Source organism: Argiope bruennichi, chromosome 7 (assembly GCF_947563725.1).
Source record: "Argiope bruennichi chromosome 7, qqArgBrue1.1, whole genome shotgun sequence".
Taxonomy (NCBI): domain Eukaryota; kingdom Metazoa; phylum Arthropoda; class Arachnida; order Araneae; family Araneidae; genus Argiope; species Argiope bruennichi.
The window spans coordinates 107,442,257-107,463,523 of record NC_079157.1 but is presented as its reverse complement, the minus strand read 5'-3'; the positions used below and the strand labels follow the sequence as shown (position 1 = coordinate 107,463,523).

The 21,267-nt window shown below is 27.9% G+C and overlaps 1 protein-coding gene across 5 annotated transcripts in view; it reads left to right on the top strand.

Moving 5' to 3' along the window:
* The first annotated feature begins 5,310 nt into the window (after window positions 1-5,310).
* Window positions 5,311-21,267, top strand: part of LOC129976188 (uncharacterized) — a 37,871-nt gene continuing 21,914 nt past the window's right edge. For 2 of the 5 annotated variants that reach the window (XM_056089628.1, XM_056089631.1), the window contains exons 1-10: window positions 5,311-5,665; window positions 5,813-5,992; window positions 6,064-6,170; window positions 7,778-8,001; window positions 9,795-9,883; window positions 11,853-12,031; window positions 14,038-14,105; window positions 15,471-15,585; window positions 15,684-15,802; window positions 20,806-20,938. In XM_056089628.1, the coding sequence (XP_055945603.1) occupies window positions 5,566-5,665; window positions 5,813-5,992; window positions 6,064-6,170; window positions 7,778-8,001; window positions 9,795-9,883; window positions 11,853-12,031; window positions 14,038-14,105; window positions 15,471-15,585; window positions 15,684-15,802; window positions 20,806-20,938 (1,314 nt within the window). In that variant the 5' untranslated portion in view covers window positions 5,311-5,565. The remainder of the gene's footprint in view (window positions 5,666-5,812; window positions 5,993-6,063; window positions 6,171-7,777; window positions 8,002-9,794; window positions 9,884-11,852; window positions 12,032-14,037; window positions 14,106-15,470; window positions 15,586-15,683; window positions 15,803-20,805; window positions 20,939-21,267) is intronic. The other 3 variants (XM_056089630.1, XM_056089629.1, XM_056089632.1) reach the window with 3 other exon arrangements.

The following is a 21,267-nucleotide window of genomic DNA, read 5'->3' as shown; positions in this document are numbered from 1 at the left end:
TGTATACCTAAACCTTTCTAATGGAGACAGTCCCTAAACATCATAGTGTTATTAAAAACGTAAATATCCGGTTAACCTATCTTCTAAATTTTACGATATTCTAAGTTCAATTTTTTAAAAAGCATTTATCTTGTAAAAACACAGGTATTAAACAGAATTCTTCTACTTCAGCTTCCAACATAGGAAGAAAATTAGGAGTTTAAGTATGTTATGAGACAATGAAAACGACTTAAATCTCAGGGAAATAATGTAATCTGTTGTCGGAAATCAGGCAAGAAATTATTTTTTAAAAATTGCCAAAATTCTACAAAAATTTGCAAGACTATTAATTTGGTATCATTAAAAAGACAATGTTTTAACTTTTGAAAAGATGTAAAGTTCATTCTTGAGCGATAATATTTTCTGGCATTATCATGAAAAAACGAAAAAATTCAGTTTAATTTTTAATTAATAAAAATTCTAGTTAAATTTTCAAAAAAAAAAAAAAAAATCGAACCTAGGAGCACAATTCTACACTTCAAAGCGTATATGTGCCAGGTTTAGTAGTTGTAAGTCAAATAATGTAGCCTGTAGAGCACCAACACACGACACACACATTCATCTTTATTATCAACTAGCCGCCTTTGGTGACCAGCCAGTTCGCCAATCTGAATGTTCGTTAAAATTTTAATAATTAAATATTTTATGCAATTCCTACTTTAATAGCTTCTTCATCAAAATATTTTAAAACTTCAAATTTTGATAGTCATATAATTCACTCATAATATTATAAAGGTCTTCAGTCATAACGTAATATTGATAGATCTCTCTCATTAGCTCCCGTAGAATTTATGCTTTAAATTAAAGTGGAAAGAATTACTCTGCAATTAATATAATAATATTTTTTACTGAAACAAAGCATTTTTTTTAATACGATTACTGAAAACAGCGTCACTGAGCGTTTAAACTTTATGGGCACTAAAGAATATCTTTCTTAATTTATGTAATATCTCAAGAATTTATTAACAAAATTTTCTCAGATTCATCATGAGCGATTAAATAACAATGTTTAATTTTAAATGCATCAAACACTAAGAAAATAAACAGAATTGTTAAAAATAATCGACCGAAAACAAGTAAAAGAAACTACTTATAAACGATGTACTTAAAACTATAAGTATATACAAAAATATATAATTAACATAAATAGAATTTAATTACAAAAGCATACAACTAACCTAAAAATAATTTAAATCAAGTCCGCATCCGTTGATAATAGTTGTCAACAATCAGAACACTATGCACATGTTTGAATTTTCAACGCCAGTTTACCAACGCAAATGCGTGAATTTTTCTACGCCATTTAGGGTAATGCTATGCAGATTAGAAATTTTTAATTTCCTTTATTCTATTTTATTTTAATTCAAAAGTACTTTAGAATGAATCTGAAAGGTCTAATAATTAACAATGTTTAATTTTAAATGCATCAAACGTTAAGGAAATACACAGAATCGTTTGAAATAATCGATCGAAAAATGTTAAGCCTAACCTCATTAGTGTGGGAAAAAATACTGAAGCCTTACTCATTTCGCGGTGGGGAAATGAAGATTTTTTTGGCGGGAAAGTTAATTTTTAATTAATAATTAAAATTCTAATTAAAAATTAAAAAAAGGGACCCCAGGTGCACATTCCCGACACCCAAGGTATACATCTACCAAATTTGGTAGCTGAATTTCAAACGGTCTAGCCTGTAGAGCGCCGACACACACATACACATTGAGCTTTATAATAAGTATAGACTAGCCGCCTTTGACGACCAGCCTGTTCGCCACTCTTAATGCTTGTTAAAATTTTCAATTAAATATTTCATGTAATTTGTTTTTAATAGCTTTTTCAACAAAATATTTTTAAGTTTCGAATTTTGATAGTCATATAATTCATTCATACTATTATAAAGGCTTTAAGCCATAACGTACTATGTATCTCTCTAATATTCTGTCAGCTCCCGTGAAATTTCAACATTAAATTACAGTGGAAATGATTGAACTGCAATTAGTATAAAAAATATTTTTTACCATATGCATTTTTAAATATAAGTACTCAAAAAGTCTTTCAGCATTTAAGTCTTATATGCATTACAGAATAATTTTCATTATTTATGTAATATCTGAAGAATTATTCAGCAAAAATGTCTGATTCATCATAAAATTCAATCTTGGGTTTTACTTTCAAAAGGATTTAAATGACGTGAATAACAATATTTTATTTTGCTTCGCTCTAAAAATATGCTTGAAAAAATTATAAAATCTAAATTTGTACAGTTTTTTTTTTCTAAGGAATCATATTCTGCGAAATATTCTTGACACTTCAACTTTCAAACAAATAAATAAACAACTCTATCTTCTGCTATCAAATCTGATTGATTTATAAAGTTTGGAAAAGAATAATTTAGAACTATCAACATTTTCATAATCTTAGGCCAATCAATCTTGAGAAATCCCTGATGCTGATTGGGGTAAAATATTCTTGAGTTGGTCAATGAAATGATCTAAAACCGCCCATTTTTTAAAAATTAAATAGTGATATTTAAATTTCTATAAATCAGTCAGTTTTAGTGACTGTTTTAATTCATTGGGTGCAACTCTTTTTATTTAAAATATTAGTGTCTCAAGAATATTTTTTAAAAATATGATTCACAGAGCAGAAGATCTAGAAAAAAGATAAACATTCGTAATTGAATTCAAATAACATTCGAAAGATAAATATAATTATAAGAATTATATCAATTTTTCGAATTATAAGATAAAAACATTCGTTATTGAATTAATAATATAAGTATTGTAAAAAATCATGGAAAACTTTGTCTTGCATTTATTTTTTAAAAAATCTTATATTTCTTATTTATTTCTTTTCATGCGAATACGTGGTGAAAATTACACCTTTCTAGGTTTGCAGTAAAGTTAAACTTATTTTTTTAATTTGAGCTTTTGTTAATGTGAGGGCAATTCGTTGATAAAAGATGATTTTTTTCCCCATGCACGCGTAACGTGCTCTTGCAGGTTAAATTTTATTTTTATTTTATGCGAAACAAGTTGTTAAAAATACATGGCTAAAATATTTTTAAAAAATACTTTCAAAAACAAAAAGGAACTTAATTTATGGACTAAAACATGGTTATCATTTAAAAGATAATTTTTTGTTCTTTAACTTGATGTAAAAATCATTTTTGTGCGATAATATTTTCGGAAGTTATCACAAAAAAAGGCGAAAATACGTTTAATTTTTAATTAGTTAAAATTCTAATTAAAAATTAGAAAATTCGCGGAGGTATAGATGTGCTAAATTTCGTAGCTGTAGATCGAATGGTCTGACCTGTAGAGCGCCAACACACACACACACACACACACACACACACACACACACACACACACACACACACACACACACACATTCAGCTTTATTATAAGTATATAGATATAGATAGATTATGACTCCAACCTACCCGACATTCGCGTTTGCAGGCAATATTTTTGGACCTTACTGTTTTAGTTAAAAACCATAACTCTTGTCACAGAAAACTCTAAGCAGACGTTTCTCAAGGGAAAATCCTGGTACCCATTTTTTTTTTTTTCATCCTCTTCATGAATGGCATCCTACAAGATAATATTCCAATATTTCCCAAGTCTACTTTTCCAATATTCTGCTAAGTCTGTAGACAAACAATACTGCCAATTTGGCACAAAGTAAAAAAAAAAGAAGAAGAAGAAAAAAAAAAAAAAGACTTATCTTGTAGGATGTCATTCATGAAGAGGCTGAAAAAAAAAAAAAAAATGGGTACCAAGATTGCAGATTGTTCAATTTAGAGCTACCAAATTTGGCCCAGTTACACTATGAGGGCGGAAATGTGAACCTCTGAGGGCATTTTTTGAAATTTTAATTAATGATTTAATTAATGACAATACATTCTGAAAATATTTCTGCACAAAAATGATTTTTACTCCGTTTTAAAGTTTAAAAAATTATCTTTTCAATGACACCAATTCAGTTGCTATAAAATTCTATAATCTAGATGCAATTAACTTTTTAAAAATATTTTTAAGTATATTTCATAATTTTTTCATTGTTTTCAATGGAACCGAAAATTGTTTCATCAAATATTTGATCATATGATTTTCTTCCATTGTTGAAAGTTAAAGAATGATGTTGTTTAGTGTCTATGTAGTTTACTTGACGAATAAAATCTAATTTTTAGAATCGAATGTATAGTTACTGGACGAATGAAACAATATCACAACAAGGCCACAGTATATCATCATCGGCTTTTCTGTTTTGAGGGTCATCTGATTTTCATTTGATTCTCATGGATATGAAAACTTTAAGAAAAATCGTCTCTTTTCTACCTTTAAAAATTACTTTTCATTCTTTCTAAAGCAAGACACAAGTTATTTTCTAGTTTTAAAGGACAGTGTTTTTCAATAAAACAATTACCATTGCAGAATACCTATCATCTTGTAAATAAATCGATAGCGGCCGTCACGTGGTCAATGAACTATTCCTTCGTCCTTCAATTATGTATCCATTGCAAGAACTAGACTCTTCCGCCTTCTCTTCAATAACGGAAAACCCCAAAATTTCCAAGTCAAGGGTTGGCCAGAGAAAGTCAAGAAGCGTTTTCTCTTTTCAACCCATTTCAAGCAGGTATGCGGGCAGCAATTATTTTCTTACTCTCACTTCTCTTGAATGTGTAAGGTTTGCATTTGTCCAATCACCTTCAGGCGCGCCTCTGACGCATCTGACTTGTCTCCGGTCTCAGCAAATTACTGGAAGCCGAATTTCTCCAAGTAGAACAGTAGGGAGCACAGAACAAAATTCAATTTCAGTTTCGGCGGGAAACGGCAAAAAGTTCTACGATGGCTAGTCATGTTATATGAAAGCTGGGAAAATAAATATATTTTTGCACAATTCTGTGGGGGTTTCTAAAATATCTATACATCGAGTCAGATAGAATATATTTTATATTATGATGATCTCACTCCAAAAACTCGAAGATAAATTAACTTGGTTCTGCTTTGTCACATTCCATTACAGTAATCAATCATTTTTGGCATCTACTTAATCACCTTGCATTCAGTACAAATAACTCATGTCTTATTATTCTGTTTTTTCTCCTTTTATTTATTATTATTATTTCATATTCGATATGTGTATATGATGGGTATAAAGTATTGCTCCCAATGAGTAGAAGTGCTTTGCATCGGATTTCTGGTTACCTAATCTTTGATGTGCTGTTTGAAGATAGCTTATCATTTGCCTTGATAAATCTACTGAAGACAGATAAAGATTCACGTCGGACCAATATAATTTCATCAGAATTATAGTTTCAGCTGTATTGAGGGAATTGGTGGGCAGCGTTTCGTTTTCATGAATTCTCTCTCAAATCTTCTAACTTGCAGGAAGTATACTGCTTGCTCCCAGACAAGGAGAAATTCTCTTTCTATGTGGTACGGCTTAAGATAGCTTTGTCTATCCCATAGAGATAAGTGACAGTTGAGACGCTAATGAGCGAAATCCAAACAAATGTAATCGATGGATAGCAAGAGTATTGTTTATTTCCAAGATCTCCCTTTTCAACTTAGAAGGGAACTGTGTGATATTCTAGATACTGACAGACGATGGGAAGAATTGGGTATTATAATCATTTTTAAAAATCTCCGGTTTTTCTTAATTCAGTTCCATTTTGGCATATTACTTTCATTTTGCATTTGATATGTTATTGATTGCGTGTTCCGAAATCTTGATGAATAAAATAGTTGTGAATATCATTTTATTCTAGGTAGAATCCACATGTCAACCGATATGACAGCTTTTATGAGGCAAGCTGCTTTACAGAATAAAAGTCCGACATGGGAGCTTCTGAACAAATACAGTGAAAGAGAAGGAACGGTAAAACAGTTATTTACAATGTTGGAAAAAATGGATCATGAAAGGGCTATGACAGTTTTAAAGCCTTATGGTAAATAATATAATTCTTTTATTGTCTTTATTGTAAATATTAGATATTTACAATATATTATTTTGTTTTAGTTGACGAGAAATACCAATGTTTTTTGAAAACTGATCACATTGCTTCAACAACAATAAGCAGCTCTTTAAAAAATGCTAATGATATGTTTAGACCTGCATCAACAGAAGTAAGTTGTGAACACAATACTGTGTGTTGTACTTTTTTACCCTTTCTTAAAGATGTAGAGCATTTGTTAATAATATTTAATGAAATGAAATTGTTGCTGATAAAACTCTGAATGGAAGTAATCTTATAATTACTCTGTGTGTTAGGTCAATATGTGCTATTAAGTTTAAAAGACATACTAGGAAACAAAATCAAATTAAATTTTATATCAATAAATAAGACTTACAATTTACTCCTTTGTTACTTAAAAAGGAGCATAATCATGACCAACTTATTGAAGAATAATTGTGGCAAGAATTTTTTTTTAAAGCAAATGAATGATGCAGTTTAGCTAAAATTTTTGAGTTCAATCAACCTGAGTTATCTTCTAGATGGTCACCAAGGGCTATTGCCAAGTAATAAACTAATTAGTGGATAAATTTGAATAGAATTTTATTTACATCAATTGACATTCTGAGCAATTGACGAGATAATTGATAACGAGCAATTGACATTTTGTGTTATATAATGATTTATTCAAAATGAAAATTGGTCCCAGAGATATAAGCCTGTCAGGTTCAAACAATGAACAGAATAACAGCAACATTGAATTGATTTGTTATGATTAGGGCTCTGTCAATAGATGATTGTTAATTTTATAAATGCCTTTCCATAATTAACACAGAAGCAAGTATTATTTCTTTGATTAATGGTGCATCCACTAATACATTTAAAAAAAAAAGCTATCTGCTTCAGTTTTTGCATTTCACCATTATTTACAAAAAAAAAAAAAAAAAAAAAAAAAAGATGATGGGGAATATTTACTGGAGTTGAGATTAATTTGATTTTTTTTTCCAGTTGAATTTTTAAAAATGTGGAATAATATAAATTCAAAAAATTATTTCTTTACTAATTATTATGGCATTTTTAAAAAAACATATGTACTTGATTATTAACACAGTAAAATTATATTTAAAAAATGCTCATTAAGGACAAAAGAATATTGGTAATTCTTGAAATTTAATATTTAAAAGGTTTTAGAGTTTTTTTTTAATGCAATGATATTGTATTTGAAAAAATTATTGCAAAGGAACTACAATACTAAGAGATGAGGAAAAAGATGACAGCCAATGCAACATATTCAACTTTCTTGTTTGGGTTACTTTGTTATCAATGAATTTCAGTTAACTATGTGAATAGCTTCCCTTCCTTTCCCCATTTTTTTTCATCTCATTAACTTTACTCTGTTAATTCTAAATTGAAAAGGTAAATGCATAGCACAGTTAAAATCTTAATTTGCTTTTATTCAAATAATTAGATTATTGAATTTGTAAAGACACTTCCCTTTCAGTAATAATGATGTTCAAAAGTTTAGATTCTGGCACATTCACATTTTTCTTTCAATTAGCTATATCAATATTGCAAAACCAAATGGTACATTTAGTCATTTTTTTTAAAATTTAGTGTTTTTATTAAATTTATTTTCTTTAACTTCAGAAATTTACCTTTCCTAATGCTCAGTGCCATTTATTATAATTTAAAATAAGAATAGTTAATGTTCATAATATAGTATGTATCAAACAAATTTAAGCATATATATTAAATGATATCTGCATTTTTTTTTTTCAGTTTCCTGTGACTACTTCTTGTAGCTCACTTTCTACTTCTGCACAGGGCCACTTATCAGGAGCTGAGGGATTACCTGGCAAGCAAAAGGAAACTTTTTCCACTAGTTCAAAATTGAATCACGATTGTCTAAATCTGAATATTGAATTCAGTAAAACATTTTTCAATTCTAAGATGAATGATTTTAATATTTCTCAGAGCCATTCGAGAGGAGTTGATATAAAAAAGTAAACTTTTAGCATCAAATAGTTTTTAATGAAGTGTCTCTTTGAAATTTAATTTGGATTTTAATTAGTTTCCTAATTTTTATCTTAAAATCATTAATGTTAATTTCATTTTAAAATGTTTTCTTATTTCCTTATTCAATTCCCACTTTTTTATTTAATTAACATGTACCTTAGAAAACTGACTTTTCATTTCCCACATTCAGAGCAAAGAGATAAAAATCCCTAAAGCTTACAGTATTCTTTTAAAGATAAATAATATTATTTTTCCTAAATCTACACATGTCGAAGAAATCCATATCAAAATTTCATAGTAAAATCACTGAAAGGAAAAATTTGTCTCATATCACAATGTAAACAAATGTTATTTTATCATTGCTCCTCTACTGTACAAATTATGACTCCCATGGTTAAATAAATCTCTGTTAAAATCATTAAAATTCTTTTTTCTTTTTTGACACCAAAGAAAACATTTTGGATATATTCCTAATCTGTATTCTTGATCTTGAGCAAAAACTTACCTGCATTTTCTGATCCACCCTACCCCCCCCCCCCCCAAAAAAAAAAAAAAATTGCTGGCTTTAGTGTGACTGTTGCCTCAAATGATAATAAAGCTTCTTGCTAAAACATAATACTTGAAATATCTTAGCCTAATTATAAGTTTATTATCAATTGAGATCTCTTTGATTGGCAAAAATAAAATTGTTTTTTCTTCAGGATTTTCTATGTGTGTTGTGCTATATTATAATATTTTTTTAATGTTTTATAAAGTTTTATTTATAAATTTTTTAATAATTAAATCTATCCTTTCTTTTTAAAATTAATTGTGGCTCTGCCATTGTCAGATATACAGCAAAACCTTCATAACATATTCTTTTTAAAAGTTTTAAAATTATTATAATTTTATGTACAACAGAATCTCTTATCCAACTACTGTTGGATTTTGGTAACTCTGGATGAAAGAATTTTCCAGAGAATTGAATATGTATTTCGTTATATTGTTTATGCTGTGTGAGGCCATATGTAGAATTTTCAACATACTATGCAACATATATAGAAATCTATGGTTATATTTTATTATCAACCATAATTAAATAAGAAATATTGAACAGCTTTAAAATTAAACTCCTTACACCTAATTTTCCATTTCATTAAAGCAAAATTATATATTTATTATTTTTATACTTATTTTTAAAAAATGTTACTTTCTTTACTATAATGACTTATAATTTTCATTGTCTGCTAACTTACAAGATAATCACTTCAGTTTCAAAAATTCACTGTGTGTGCAGGGAAACTTCATAACAGTTGAATATTGATGTTTATGTACATTATTGATTCCCCATACTTATGTAACTTTTTCATGTAACTTTCTGATCTGCTCATCATTTCCTCTTTTCTGTTTCATCACATTTTCCCTTTCTCAGTACATGTTTGATTACTTTGTCATCATAAATAGGTAGTATGAAGAGAGCAGAATTGTAATTGTAATTTAATTTGTAATTGTCTTTTATGTTGTATATAAGTTTTTTTTAATTTTATAATATCAGTGATGAAAATTTATAATCAATTCATTTGTGCACAGCATAGTATTTAATAAAGAGAGAGAGAGAGTTCATATTATAATTTTTAATCATAACTCTGATATTTCAAAATTTGTTTTAGCGATGTGTACTTTGATTCTAGAAAAATTACGCCATGAGAATTCCTTAATTTGCTTGATTTATTAAATACACACTCCATTTGGTTCTTGTCAGGAACAAATTCAAGAGCTTGATTGTTTTTCTTTCCTCCAGGTCACCAAAATACTCCAATTTTGAAACAAATGCTTCTAGTTATGAAGAATCTGGTTTGACCAAATGCGTATCTGAAAAAATGAAAGACAGTAAGTAGAATTCTAAGCCTGAAGTAATAGCTTATGAAAAATCACAAAAACAGTTAGCTTGCTGTGGAGCATGTGGTAAAATTGAAATTTTCTAATCTTACCTCCTTCAAATAATTTTATTCTTCTTCTTTTTCCTTGAGAATGAGCTATATATTTAAAATATTAAATCAATTTCCAATCAATGTAGTGCATTTAACATGAAAGTTAACTTGGATGATTTAAGATATTCATTGCTAGATTTGTATGTCCAAGTCAATACAAGTTCCATTATCAGTTAAAGTTGTTTTGTAATGTCAAAAAATAACTTGTATATGTGATTATATGACTTGTTTAATAGTCATTTTAACATATGCATATATTACTCTCAGCAAAATTGTGTAGTTTAGTTTCAGTTTTGTGTTGGCTTTTGCTATGCATCAAATATATTTGGTAATAATGCATTGATCAATCATTGTTATTTATTAATATCAAGTTCTGAATTGTTAATTTGTAGTTAAGGTCTTTGTTCTTTCTATTACATTAATACCAATTAAGAAAAAAAAGAGTGAAAAAAAGCCAAAAAAATATTTATGATTTGCTTATTTATTATAAAGGAGCAATACTCTAGTGAGCAATAGCATTTTGGATGAATATTTCAGTATACTTTTGAAATATTTATTAAAAATTTAATATTACAAAGGTAATTAATGATAACTTTTGTGCATTGCTAGATCTTAAATAACCTGCAGATTTTAAATAATTTGCATATGAAGGCTTCATAAATTATCAAAATTTTATTTTAATTTATTAATTATAAATTATAATAATAATTATAATAATTTAATAATTATAATAATTTAATAATAAAATAAATTATTTTAATTTATTTTATTATTTTAACTCATCAAAATTTTATTTTAATTTTGTTCTTAGCGATTTTGATTTGTTGTATTATTTCTTGCAGTATGCACCTTGTAACTTATATATGAATATTTATTCTTTCTTATTTTTTCATGATCTATTATCTTGTCTTGAATTCTATTTCATTTCTGGCATTTTATATTTATAAAGTGGTACTTAAAAAAAGGTAGAGCTTACCAAAAAGATTGAGAATTGCTTAGCAATCTACAAACATCTTGGGGAAGTGATATTAGGTGTACAAGAAATGAAAGAACACAGAACAGAGATGATTAGAAATATATATATATATATATATATATATATATATATTGTTCTGAAATATTATGGTAGTAGATAATGCCATATGAAAATATTGCAAAAAATGGCCAAGGTTTCCATCATTGCAAATAATGAATGTATTGCATTCACAAAACTATTGATTGGCTGACCCAGTTCAAAACATTAAAATTTACTTGAGTATCTGCAGCAGACAAGATGTTTATTACAACCAGATTCGACAAGTGTTGCATACACAACAGCAGCTATGGGTGTCTCCCCCCTCCTTTTTAAGGGGGAGAGGGAGACACCCACCTTTGGCAGTAATAATGACTTGTATATTGTATTTCTGTTTCATGGAGGGCATATGATTAACTTGTAGCTTATTTCACCATGCCTATTACCTCTTAAGGACTTGTATTCACTTGATTTGTAATGCATATTTGGAAACATTCAGCAGTCAAGAACAACTCTCATTGGGAACTGTTTTTGCTACTGCATTGAGTTGTTTTGGTATCACTATCAGCCAAATTGTACATAAAAAGAATGTCTTCCAGCTGCCTGTTCATATAATGCTCTGTGTTCTTCTTAAGGTGACTACCACTAGAGTGAAAAAGTAGATATTTCTTCCCCAACACTGTCATGAATGGGACCTCCTAGCAGTATATGATGATGTTTTTAATCATATGTTGCTGTGACCAGAAACATTGTCTTGTTTTTTTTTCTCAACCCTTTTGATGCACCCTAGCCCAACTTAAAGTTTGTACTCATATTTATAGAACATTCTTTATATAGTATACATATTAATTTGCAGCATTGAATCTCAGTTCTCTAGAAGACTGTCTGCAAGATATTAAGCAAATTTCATATGGAGACATTTGTAAAGCAACTGATTATTTCAGTAAAGAGCGATTTATTGGTAGAGGAGGGTTTGGAACTGTACATAGAGGAGAATGGAAAGGAACATATGTTGCAGTCAAAAAATTTATTCCTGTATGTATAAATTTGTGCATTATTAATTACAATTTATTGTATTTATGATGTCAGGGTTCTTTGTAATATCCTTACTAAATTCCTTAAATTTTTTGCCATTTATTTACATAAAGATTATAGTTCTGATCTTTTTTTTCTAAAACTGGAGAATTATCTTGAATGAAAATCTAGTATATTTTGAAATAATTTTGAACTTTAATTTGTGAAATATTTATTATTTATGTTTTCAAACAAGTAGCAAATCAAGAAATATAATTAAAAAATTTAATGAAAATTCTTTTATATTTCACTGTATCACTTCAAAACATTAGGTACTTTTTAGGGCTTATATTTTTTAAAAATAATTGCTAAGCTTAACTTTTTTTTTTTTTTTTTTGTGGAGGGGGAGGATATGAAAGTAGTTATCAATATTGCTTAGCATTCATTTTGATGTGCATGATGGATTTTATTTTAATTCAAGTAATGGATGAAGCAAGAACAATAACATATCTTAGAGACAATAGAAATTGTTATGACCCATTTTCGGAAAATGCAGGATTCAGCTTTTCACAATCGATTGTTATCATTCTTGAGATCGATTAATTTTTTGCTTAATAACTCTGCATTATTTTAATATCTCAAACATTTTTTATATAAATTTATTTATTTTATTATTCAATTAATCACTTATTTCATTTCTTGGTATTTAGTGCAATTTATAGTTTTATGAAGTTCAACTTTATTTTTTTTATTCCAAGCCTTTATCATGTCTGTAGGAACTGTTAATCACTAGAGAATGGTTCAGGGGATTTTAAAAGGTTATTCAATAATTTGTTTTTAGTTGGTATTGTTTGTATCAGGAAAAATTTTGTTGTTTTATACTTTATTTGTGTTTTTGTGTAGTGTGAATAGACAATATATCTAAATCTGCACATGAATGTTAATTGCTTGTTAAAAATTGCTTGTTATTGCATTGGCTTTAAAACTAAATTTAGGAAATATAATGATTTTACTTATAAATCTGGAAATTCAAAATTTGATGTAGGAAGAAAGAGAAAAAAATCCGTAAATTTTTATATAAATTGTATTTGCCATTGAATTACAATGAAGCAGTTTTATTATTAGTAGCATTTTTAAATATTTTTGTCTTATTATATTGTCATACATATACATTATATTGCCATATATATTTTATATCTTATTTTGTCATATTATGCTATAGTACTAATATCTGTTTTGTAAAATTATTTTTCATTTTTAAATATTTCTGTATGTTTCTCTGAATAAATTTTCCATTGCATTAAAAATTTCTTTTAAATGTCTCATTCAAAAATCATTTAATTTTCAAGATATCCCATATAATACATTAGACCTTGCATTATCTCCCTATAATTTATGCTACTAATTTTGAGATCTTAGTTTGATTGAATCTTAATAGTACAAACTGTTAAATTGTAAAGGAATAAATGAGAATACAAAATGTAGAAGTTCATACAGAATTTTAAAAATATTTCTGCAATGAAAATATTATGACAATTTGAAAATCAATGCTTTCTTGTTGTTTTTAATATTTTGGAACTTAATTTGATTTATCCAGAAGTTCAAGTTTTAAAAAACTAGGTCTAGAAAAAAGTATAGCAAGAAAAAAATATCAAGTTTTTGATTAAAATTAGCAGAAAAGCTTAATTTCATATATTTAATAGTTATATTACATAATTGTAATTTAAAATTTCATAATTTTAAAGATTATTAAAAAATAAATAAACTGTATTCTGGCCAATTTTATTAAACACGTTATGCCGAATAAAGCAGATATGAAGGCACAAATTATTGACGTATTTTACTAACACAATTCAAAAATTATCTTTTTATAATTATTTGGTTTTTTGATCTAGAATTAATTTTGAATTATAGATACTTTAACATTATCTTAGTTCAGAATTCCAATTAATTGAATTCCACTCTATTTCAATAAATAAGATTAATCTGTAGGATAACTTATATAACATCAATCTATACTTTCTTAGAGAGATGAAGCAGCTCAACAGTTAGAGAGTATAAAACGGTTTTTAAAAGAACTCAATACAGTAAAGATGTAAGTATTGCCCGTTTGAATTGTTTATTTATTTTTTATTATCATCAAATATTTTTTTTTTTCAAATCGCAGAAAAAAAAATGTGAAAGTTTATTTCTATGCTCATTTCAGATTATAATTAATTTTAATCTGATTGACATTAAGTGGCCAATAGCATATATATCAGTGGGGTATTATTTTGTTTGGTCTAGAGTTTTGTTACGAGTTTAAGCAATTTTACAATTAATTTAACTTCGGTTTATGATATTATTTTATTTTGATGATTCATAAACTATGATATTAATTTTTTCAATAATAACATTGAAATAAAATGAAAATTTGTAATAGAGATTAATAGATATAATTTATCTATTTCTGATACTTTGAAATTATATTTATTCACATTTACCATTCAAAAGTCACTTATGATGTAATTCTGTGATTTGTTACACATATTTAACGTCTAAATTGTAGATGTATTATGTTATACGATCGATCGATCGTTAGAACTAAATCCATTTATGGGTTGATCATTCGTCAGTCTGTGCTTTCACAAACATATGAATGCAATAACTTAAAAAAAAGCACAACTACTTAAATATATGAAATCTGGTATGTTATCTTGTGAATTCAATTGTAGTTCTGTGTTAAGTTATGGTTTCAACTGGTGAAAAAAAAAAATCAAAAGTATACATTTAGTGATTTGGTGCTTTTATAATAACTGATTTCCAGCAATCAATCAGCAAAGATCCTTTGCTGATAAATTCTTTAATAACTATTGTTCACTAATGGCATACGGTTAATAGAACACAGTTAATGAATATACAAGAAAATTTTGGCAAAATTACTGCTGCTCCAGGTTTGCTTTGATAATTTTGAGCTTTTAAAAACAAGCTATTAAAATGGAGAGCCATGCTTTTCTGAATGTAATCAGTTCTTTATGATGAAAAGAATATTTTACTCATTTAATCTCATATATATCAAATAATTTAAATGAACTATTTTAGAATTGAGCATTAAAAAATTTTGATTGCTGAAGTATTAAAACCTTATCATGCACTAATTTTTCTCTCTTCATTATTATTTTTATAGTTACTTTCTCATATAAATTTTTTAAGATCATAAATAACTAAGTTCACTTAGCACAAAGATTAGGATTCAATGAGTAACATTATTTTGTATTTTATATTAACATTTTTTTAATGATATTTAATACTTGATAACAATAGTTAATTTTAAAAATCTAAATACCTGGTGTTATTTTGATAAAATTGAAGTGTATTTCATTTTTTCATTGTTGTAAACTGGCTTTAGCTCATGATTATTTATTAGTTTTGTAATTTTTTATGTTTATATTCTTTTACAAAAGTTAGTTTTGCCCTTTAGTAGGCGTTATGATTATATACTTCCTCTTTATGCTGTTTCATCTGATGGAAAGAATCTTTGTTTAATTTATCAATTTATGGTAAATGGGTCCTTAGAAGACAGATTATTGTTAAAAGTACGTGGAACTATTCATTCTGCTTTTGAAAATCTAAAATGTTTTTTCTTTAATATAACCAAACCATACAATTTTTTAAATATTTTTTTTTGATGTAGAACAAAACACCTCCCCTGACATGGTCTCAAAGAAGTCACATTGCAGAATGCATCGCTAAAGGTTTGAATTATCTTCATACTGCTTTTCAGAAACCTCTTATTCATGGTAATATTAAAAGGTATTTGCTTTCTTCTGCTATTTCATTCCTTGGGACATAGTAAACATCTTTAATATTTTTTGATTGCCAGTGTTAGTTTTTTTCCCCCTAATGCAATTTTGAAAACAGATATACTTACAATTCTTAAAATATTTTGAAATAAGCTTTTTGTTTTTCCATAATTCATATTAAAAAAAATTATGATTTTCTTTTCTTTTTTTAATATGAAATATGTTCACACATGCAGCCATATGTATCTTTGACACAATATGCCTGTTCTCATGTTTTAGCTGGTGCTGCCAAAAGGCATAATTTTAACAAGAAATTTTTTATCAAAGGTTGAATCAATGCTTGTACAACTGCAGTGTCTGGCATTGCAATAGAAGGTCAATTCAGTTTGTGATCTGAGTATCTTTGAATTGACATATTTATGTCAACAATTGTTTTTTTAAAATGAATTTCATGGAATTTAAATTTAGAATTCAAGATACTATTGCTAAATTGGAATCCAACCAATTAATGTGTAAACTTTACTAATTAAGTTAAATATGCCCAGAAGCAAGTTAGACAAGCAGTAATTTTCTTAGAAAATGAGCTTCATTACTCATACTGATTAATAGAACTGAAAATACTTTTTTCATGTAATATACTTTTATATTGATGAGAAAATAATTAATATTTTTGCAATACTCCTTCAAATTTTTCTTAGTTGTAAATGTATATTTTTAATTATTGATATGTTAAAAAATTTCTTCAACATTTACTTTTTCTATTTTGAATGTTTGCTGACCCATTTATAGTTAGATTTAAGTTATTTGTATTTCAAAAAAATCATAATTTAGAAATGATGTTTCTTATATAATTTCTTCATTTCTTCTATCAGTTATTGCATAAATAAATTTTATAGTGATTCTTGTATTCATTTGCATATATAAAATGAAGCTATTAAATGCATTTATCTTATTTGTCGCACTTCTTTTCCTACTATGCTTTTCTCTCTTTCTCAAAGTTTTGTGTTAAAGTTCTTGTAACTAATGACATTATTATCTTGTCTAACTGTATCTCTGTTTACCTATGGCAATCAACAGATTTGCCAAGATTATTGTATGAAAACTTCGGCTTTTTATTTGTAGCTTGGTATTAAAAGCTCCTTCAGCAAAATGTTTATACATTTATGATTTTGTTAGTCGTCATCTCATACTATTTTGTAAATCTTACTTTTATTTCTTTCATAGTGCTATATGCCTCTTGTGTTCTCTGGCTGTCACTTTCTCTAAAATTTGATCTTTAATCTGAAATAGAAAGAGATTAAGATTCATGCAACCTAATTATTTACTTATTAAATCAAAATATGTATGGTTAATTAATGAAATCATTCTGTATTGGAGTTTCAATTGTACAAAACTCAAAAGCCTTTGTGATTTTTGTATTGTTTTAAGAGACTTTACTTATTAATTCAATTAATTTAGTGTGCACAATAAAAGAGTAAAAACTCAAATTTAAAGAAGGATAATGTGTTTCAATATATCTAATTACATGACAAAAAACAGCATATATATATATATATATATATATATATATATATATATATATATTTACCAATAATATAAAGTATTTTGTAGTAACAATGAAAAGTACTTGAATTTCTATTAAATAATTTAAAGTATTATTGCAAGATGTACTTAATATACTTTTTAAGAATTTATTAAAATTGTAGAAAAGAATTTAGTTATTTTTGTGCTACAACATGAGAAAAACATTAATCACCAGACAAATCGATGTTATGGAAATGATATATTCCACTACATTTTAAGGGATGAGATAGTCTATAACTTTATTTGGCACATGTTTGGAAGTTTCATTTTGCTTTGTACTTCGATTATACATGAATATCATATTTTGTGATTTTCTGAATTATGTCTTGTACTGTTCTTTAATCTTTGTTCTAATTTATGGGGAGAGCATGATATTTAAGCTGATCATATTGTAGATATTATCTTATGTAATAGCTATCTTTAAAAGTGAAAAGAATTTGCACTCTCAAACACATGCTATTGTTTATCAATGTTAAAGTTTTTTGGAAGGGGGAGTGGAGTGGAATGATAGTAATCTTACTAAAGTACTCCAGTCTATTGTTGAAAAACATGGAAAAAGACCATTATCTGGAAACTACAATATTGATGATTTTGATAAATGAGCCATAAGCTAACTATTTAGGGTTTTTGCATAAAAGCAAAATGTGTTCCTTCTAATGGAAAGTTGTTTCTAGTTATTAAGGAAAATTGTATGTTATGGAAGCAAGAGATATTGGGTCTATTCTTATATTCAATGAATTTTCGATGGTAGAAATTTGTCAGTTCACAACTGATTTTAATGGAATTGCAGGACATTATGTTTTGGAGATGTATATATTTAAAATCAATTTTAAAAATTATAAAGGAGCAATGCTGTTTAGTTTTTATAATATACAAAGCAGAGACATTAGTACTGAGAAAATATTCTAGATATGATATGTTAAGAACAAATTTTATGGGGATTGTAAAAGCCTATTACTATTAAACATTGCATTAAAATTAATTTTGATTTTTCTTGTTGAGTTGTATCCTTTTTTTTTTTATAAAACACTAAAATCACTATTATCAAATTATTATTAAGAGATATTATAGTCTTTGATGAAACTTGGGTAGAGGGAAATTTAGCTAAAACAAATGTTGGCAGGGTGATTTTATCGGTATTGACTCCTACAAATAGAAGTCAATCATCTCATATCAGATTTGACGATTATAGGAGGCAGTTGTCTTTCTAGTCATCGAGAAATTAAGGGTTTTGTCATCAAAAATTTTTACTATTTGTGAAGAGAAGCAGGGAGAACTGAATATCATAGGTATAATTTAAATTCTATTTTGGTTATTATATGGCGAGCAATCGAAATAAGCGCATTTTTTCGAATTTGACGACAGCTAAGTGTCTGCAAAATGTCGGATATCTGATTCTTTTATTGTTTATTCAATTTGCAGTTTGCTGTATTTTTGGCAGAATAATTTATATAGCAATAAAGTGAATCAAATGTCGCATTTTGATGATTGTTTTTAGTCGGTAGACTAAGAAATCAATATAAAAGATGAACATTTATTTATTGCTTTAATCCCTTATTCATTGAAATTGTTTGGAAAAATGTGTATGTCAGTTTCATACAAAACAACGCTATTCGATTTATACAAATACATGGGCGCCTTTCGATTTTTGTTTCTGATTCAAATTTTACTGAACACTTAAAAAAAAAAAAAGAAACGATATTTCATTTATACAATCGTTTCTTTTTTACAGCATTACATTTTCTAGATTTTATGATTTATAATTATTTTGTTTCTTTATGATATTTGCTTGTCTGGTGAATGGAAGTCTAGATTTCAATCTAGTAAAAACAATAGAAGTTGTTGTCACCAATCTCTTATAGTGTAAGTCTGTTAAGAATTATTTTGTTGTTGTAGAATGATATGAATGAACCAATGAAACCAGTGCTGTAAGAGTTGGTTCTCTCCAGGCTGTCCGAAAGTTAGAGATGAATAGACTAAGCAACTACATTTTTAATAGAAGTATGGTGTTGTGAGATCAGACATCAGTAAGATAATTCATGTAAAAACATAACACAGTTAAAATGCGCACCAAAAATTGATTTTTAAGAATCTTTGAGGGAATAAGGAACATCAAAGTTATGCATAAGTGATGAAAATCAAACAAGACTGTAATCTTGATGAACCAAATGGCTGCGTAGGTGGCTAATGTGTTATAAAACAATATTTTTTAGATTGTAATCAGTGACATCCTTAGTTATATGTATTTTCTGTAGGCGGTTCGTCACATTTTCTACTTCATTACTGGTACCAGACAACCAATAACAAGGTAGAAAATGTGACCTTAAACCTCCTACAGAAAATACACAGAATATAACAGTATTTTATTACGGAAATTCTGGGGTTCTTTCACCGATTTGTTAGTCGATGAAATAAACAGTCCTTTAGTAACAAACGACGACGACTTTTATTAAACACGAAGACGACAAATATACAGCCGAGAGGAACACAGACAACATACATCAGCACGCTACAACAAACAGTAGCCAAAACGTAGTAATCTGTAGTAAAAACAACCACAATACACAAGCGGCCAGACAGAATTCAGCAGGAGGAGGAAACCTGCGTAGCTTCACTCTACGGTCTCTCCCAAACGTCTGCAATTCTCCACTGTCTCCTCGCTTTAGCTTTATCCAACTGTCGATTCACTACTACACGACTGGCTACTCCGCACACGACTCGATGCTACTTCTACAATAAGCACCAGGACTCGGCACACATCTCAATTCAGAAATTGCTTGAGCTCCACATAAGGTTCTGGAACAGTCAGGCATATCTCGGTTCCTATTGACTCAATCGTTAAAATTCTGGAAGATTCCAGTAATATCTATTTTGTCGCCAAATGGTCGCCAAGCTCTGGGATAACTGACTCGGCACCCGAGCAGCATCTAACAGAGCTGATCGTAAAAAAGTCTTTTCAGTGATTAAACTAACCGTGCTGGAAAGCAACATTATAGATTTGTAACAATACATAAAAAGTTACACCAATGAATGGTATGATACATGCTTCCATGTTCTAATATTCTGCAAAAAGAAATGTCTTCTTGGACTTAATAATGAGCATTGATTACTGATATGTAAAAATAGTTGCCATTCAAATATATTGAATACTTTTCACTTTATAAACATGGTATTATAATTTTTCTACTGAGTTTCTAATTTGCCAAATTGAGCTGTCCTTGTCTGGTGCAATGCTAGTTTATGGAAGATTTTGTGAACTGAGGGGTAGTGAAGCCCCACTTTTTTCCGCTTCTTCCAGAAATCTTTCATTGAAAAATCAGTACAAAAAATACTTTGATTTAGAAAATTACTGGAAAAGTATAAATTTTATTTAAATTTTAATAGTATATATCAGTTTTTTGTATTTATGTTTTTAATATTATTTGACAGTTCCAATATCCTTCTTGATGCCAACATGAATGCTAAGATTGGTGAGTTTGGATTAACAAAAGAAGGCCCTGGTTGTCAAGTATCGCAACACAAGTGCTTATCTCCTGAATTGGATATTTACAGTTATGGCATTGTAAGAGTTTCATGAAATATCATTCTTTTTAAATTATTATTCATGTTTTTTTTCTGTTAATGTTTTTTTTACATAAATTAAGAGAGGTACATTAAAATGTTTAAAGTGAAATTAGATTTAATGCACCTTCTGTTTAGCTTGTGAAAAATAAATACCGCATGGATATTTCTTTGCATAAATTGTTGAAAAGCTGATTTACATTTCTGTAAATAATAAAGATGAATATATGTGCATGTTTATGTATATGTTTTAGTATTCTACAAGCCTAACCATTTGACCTGCAGCTATGAAATTTGACACATGGAAATAGAAATGTTCACCTCTGAGAG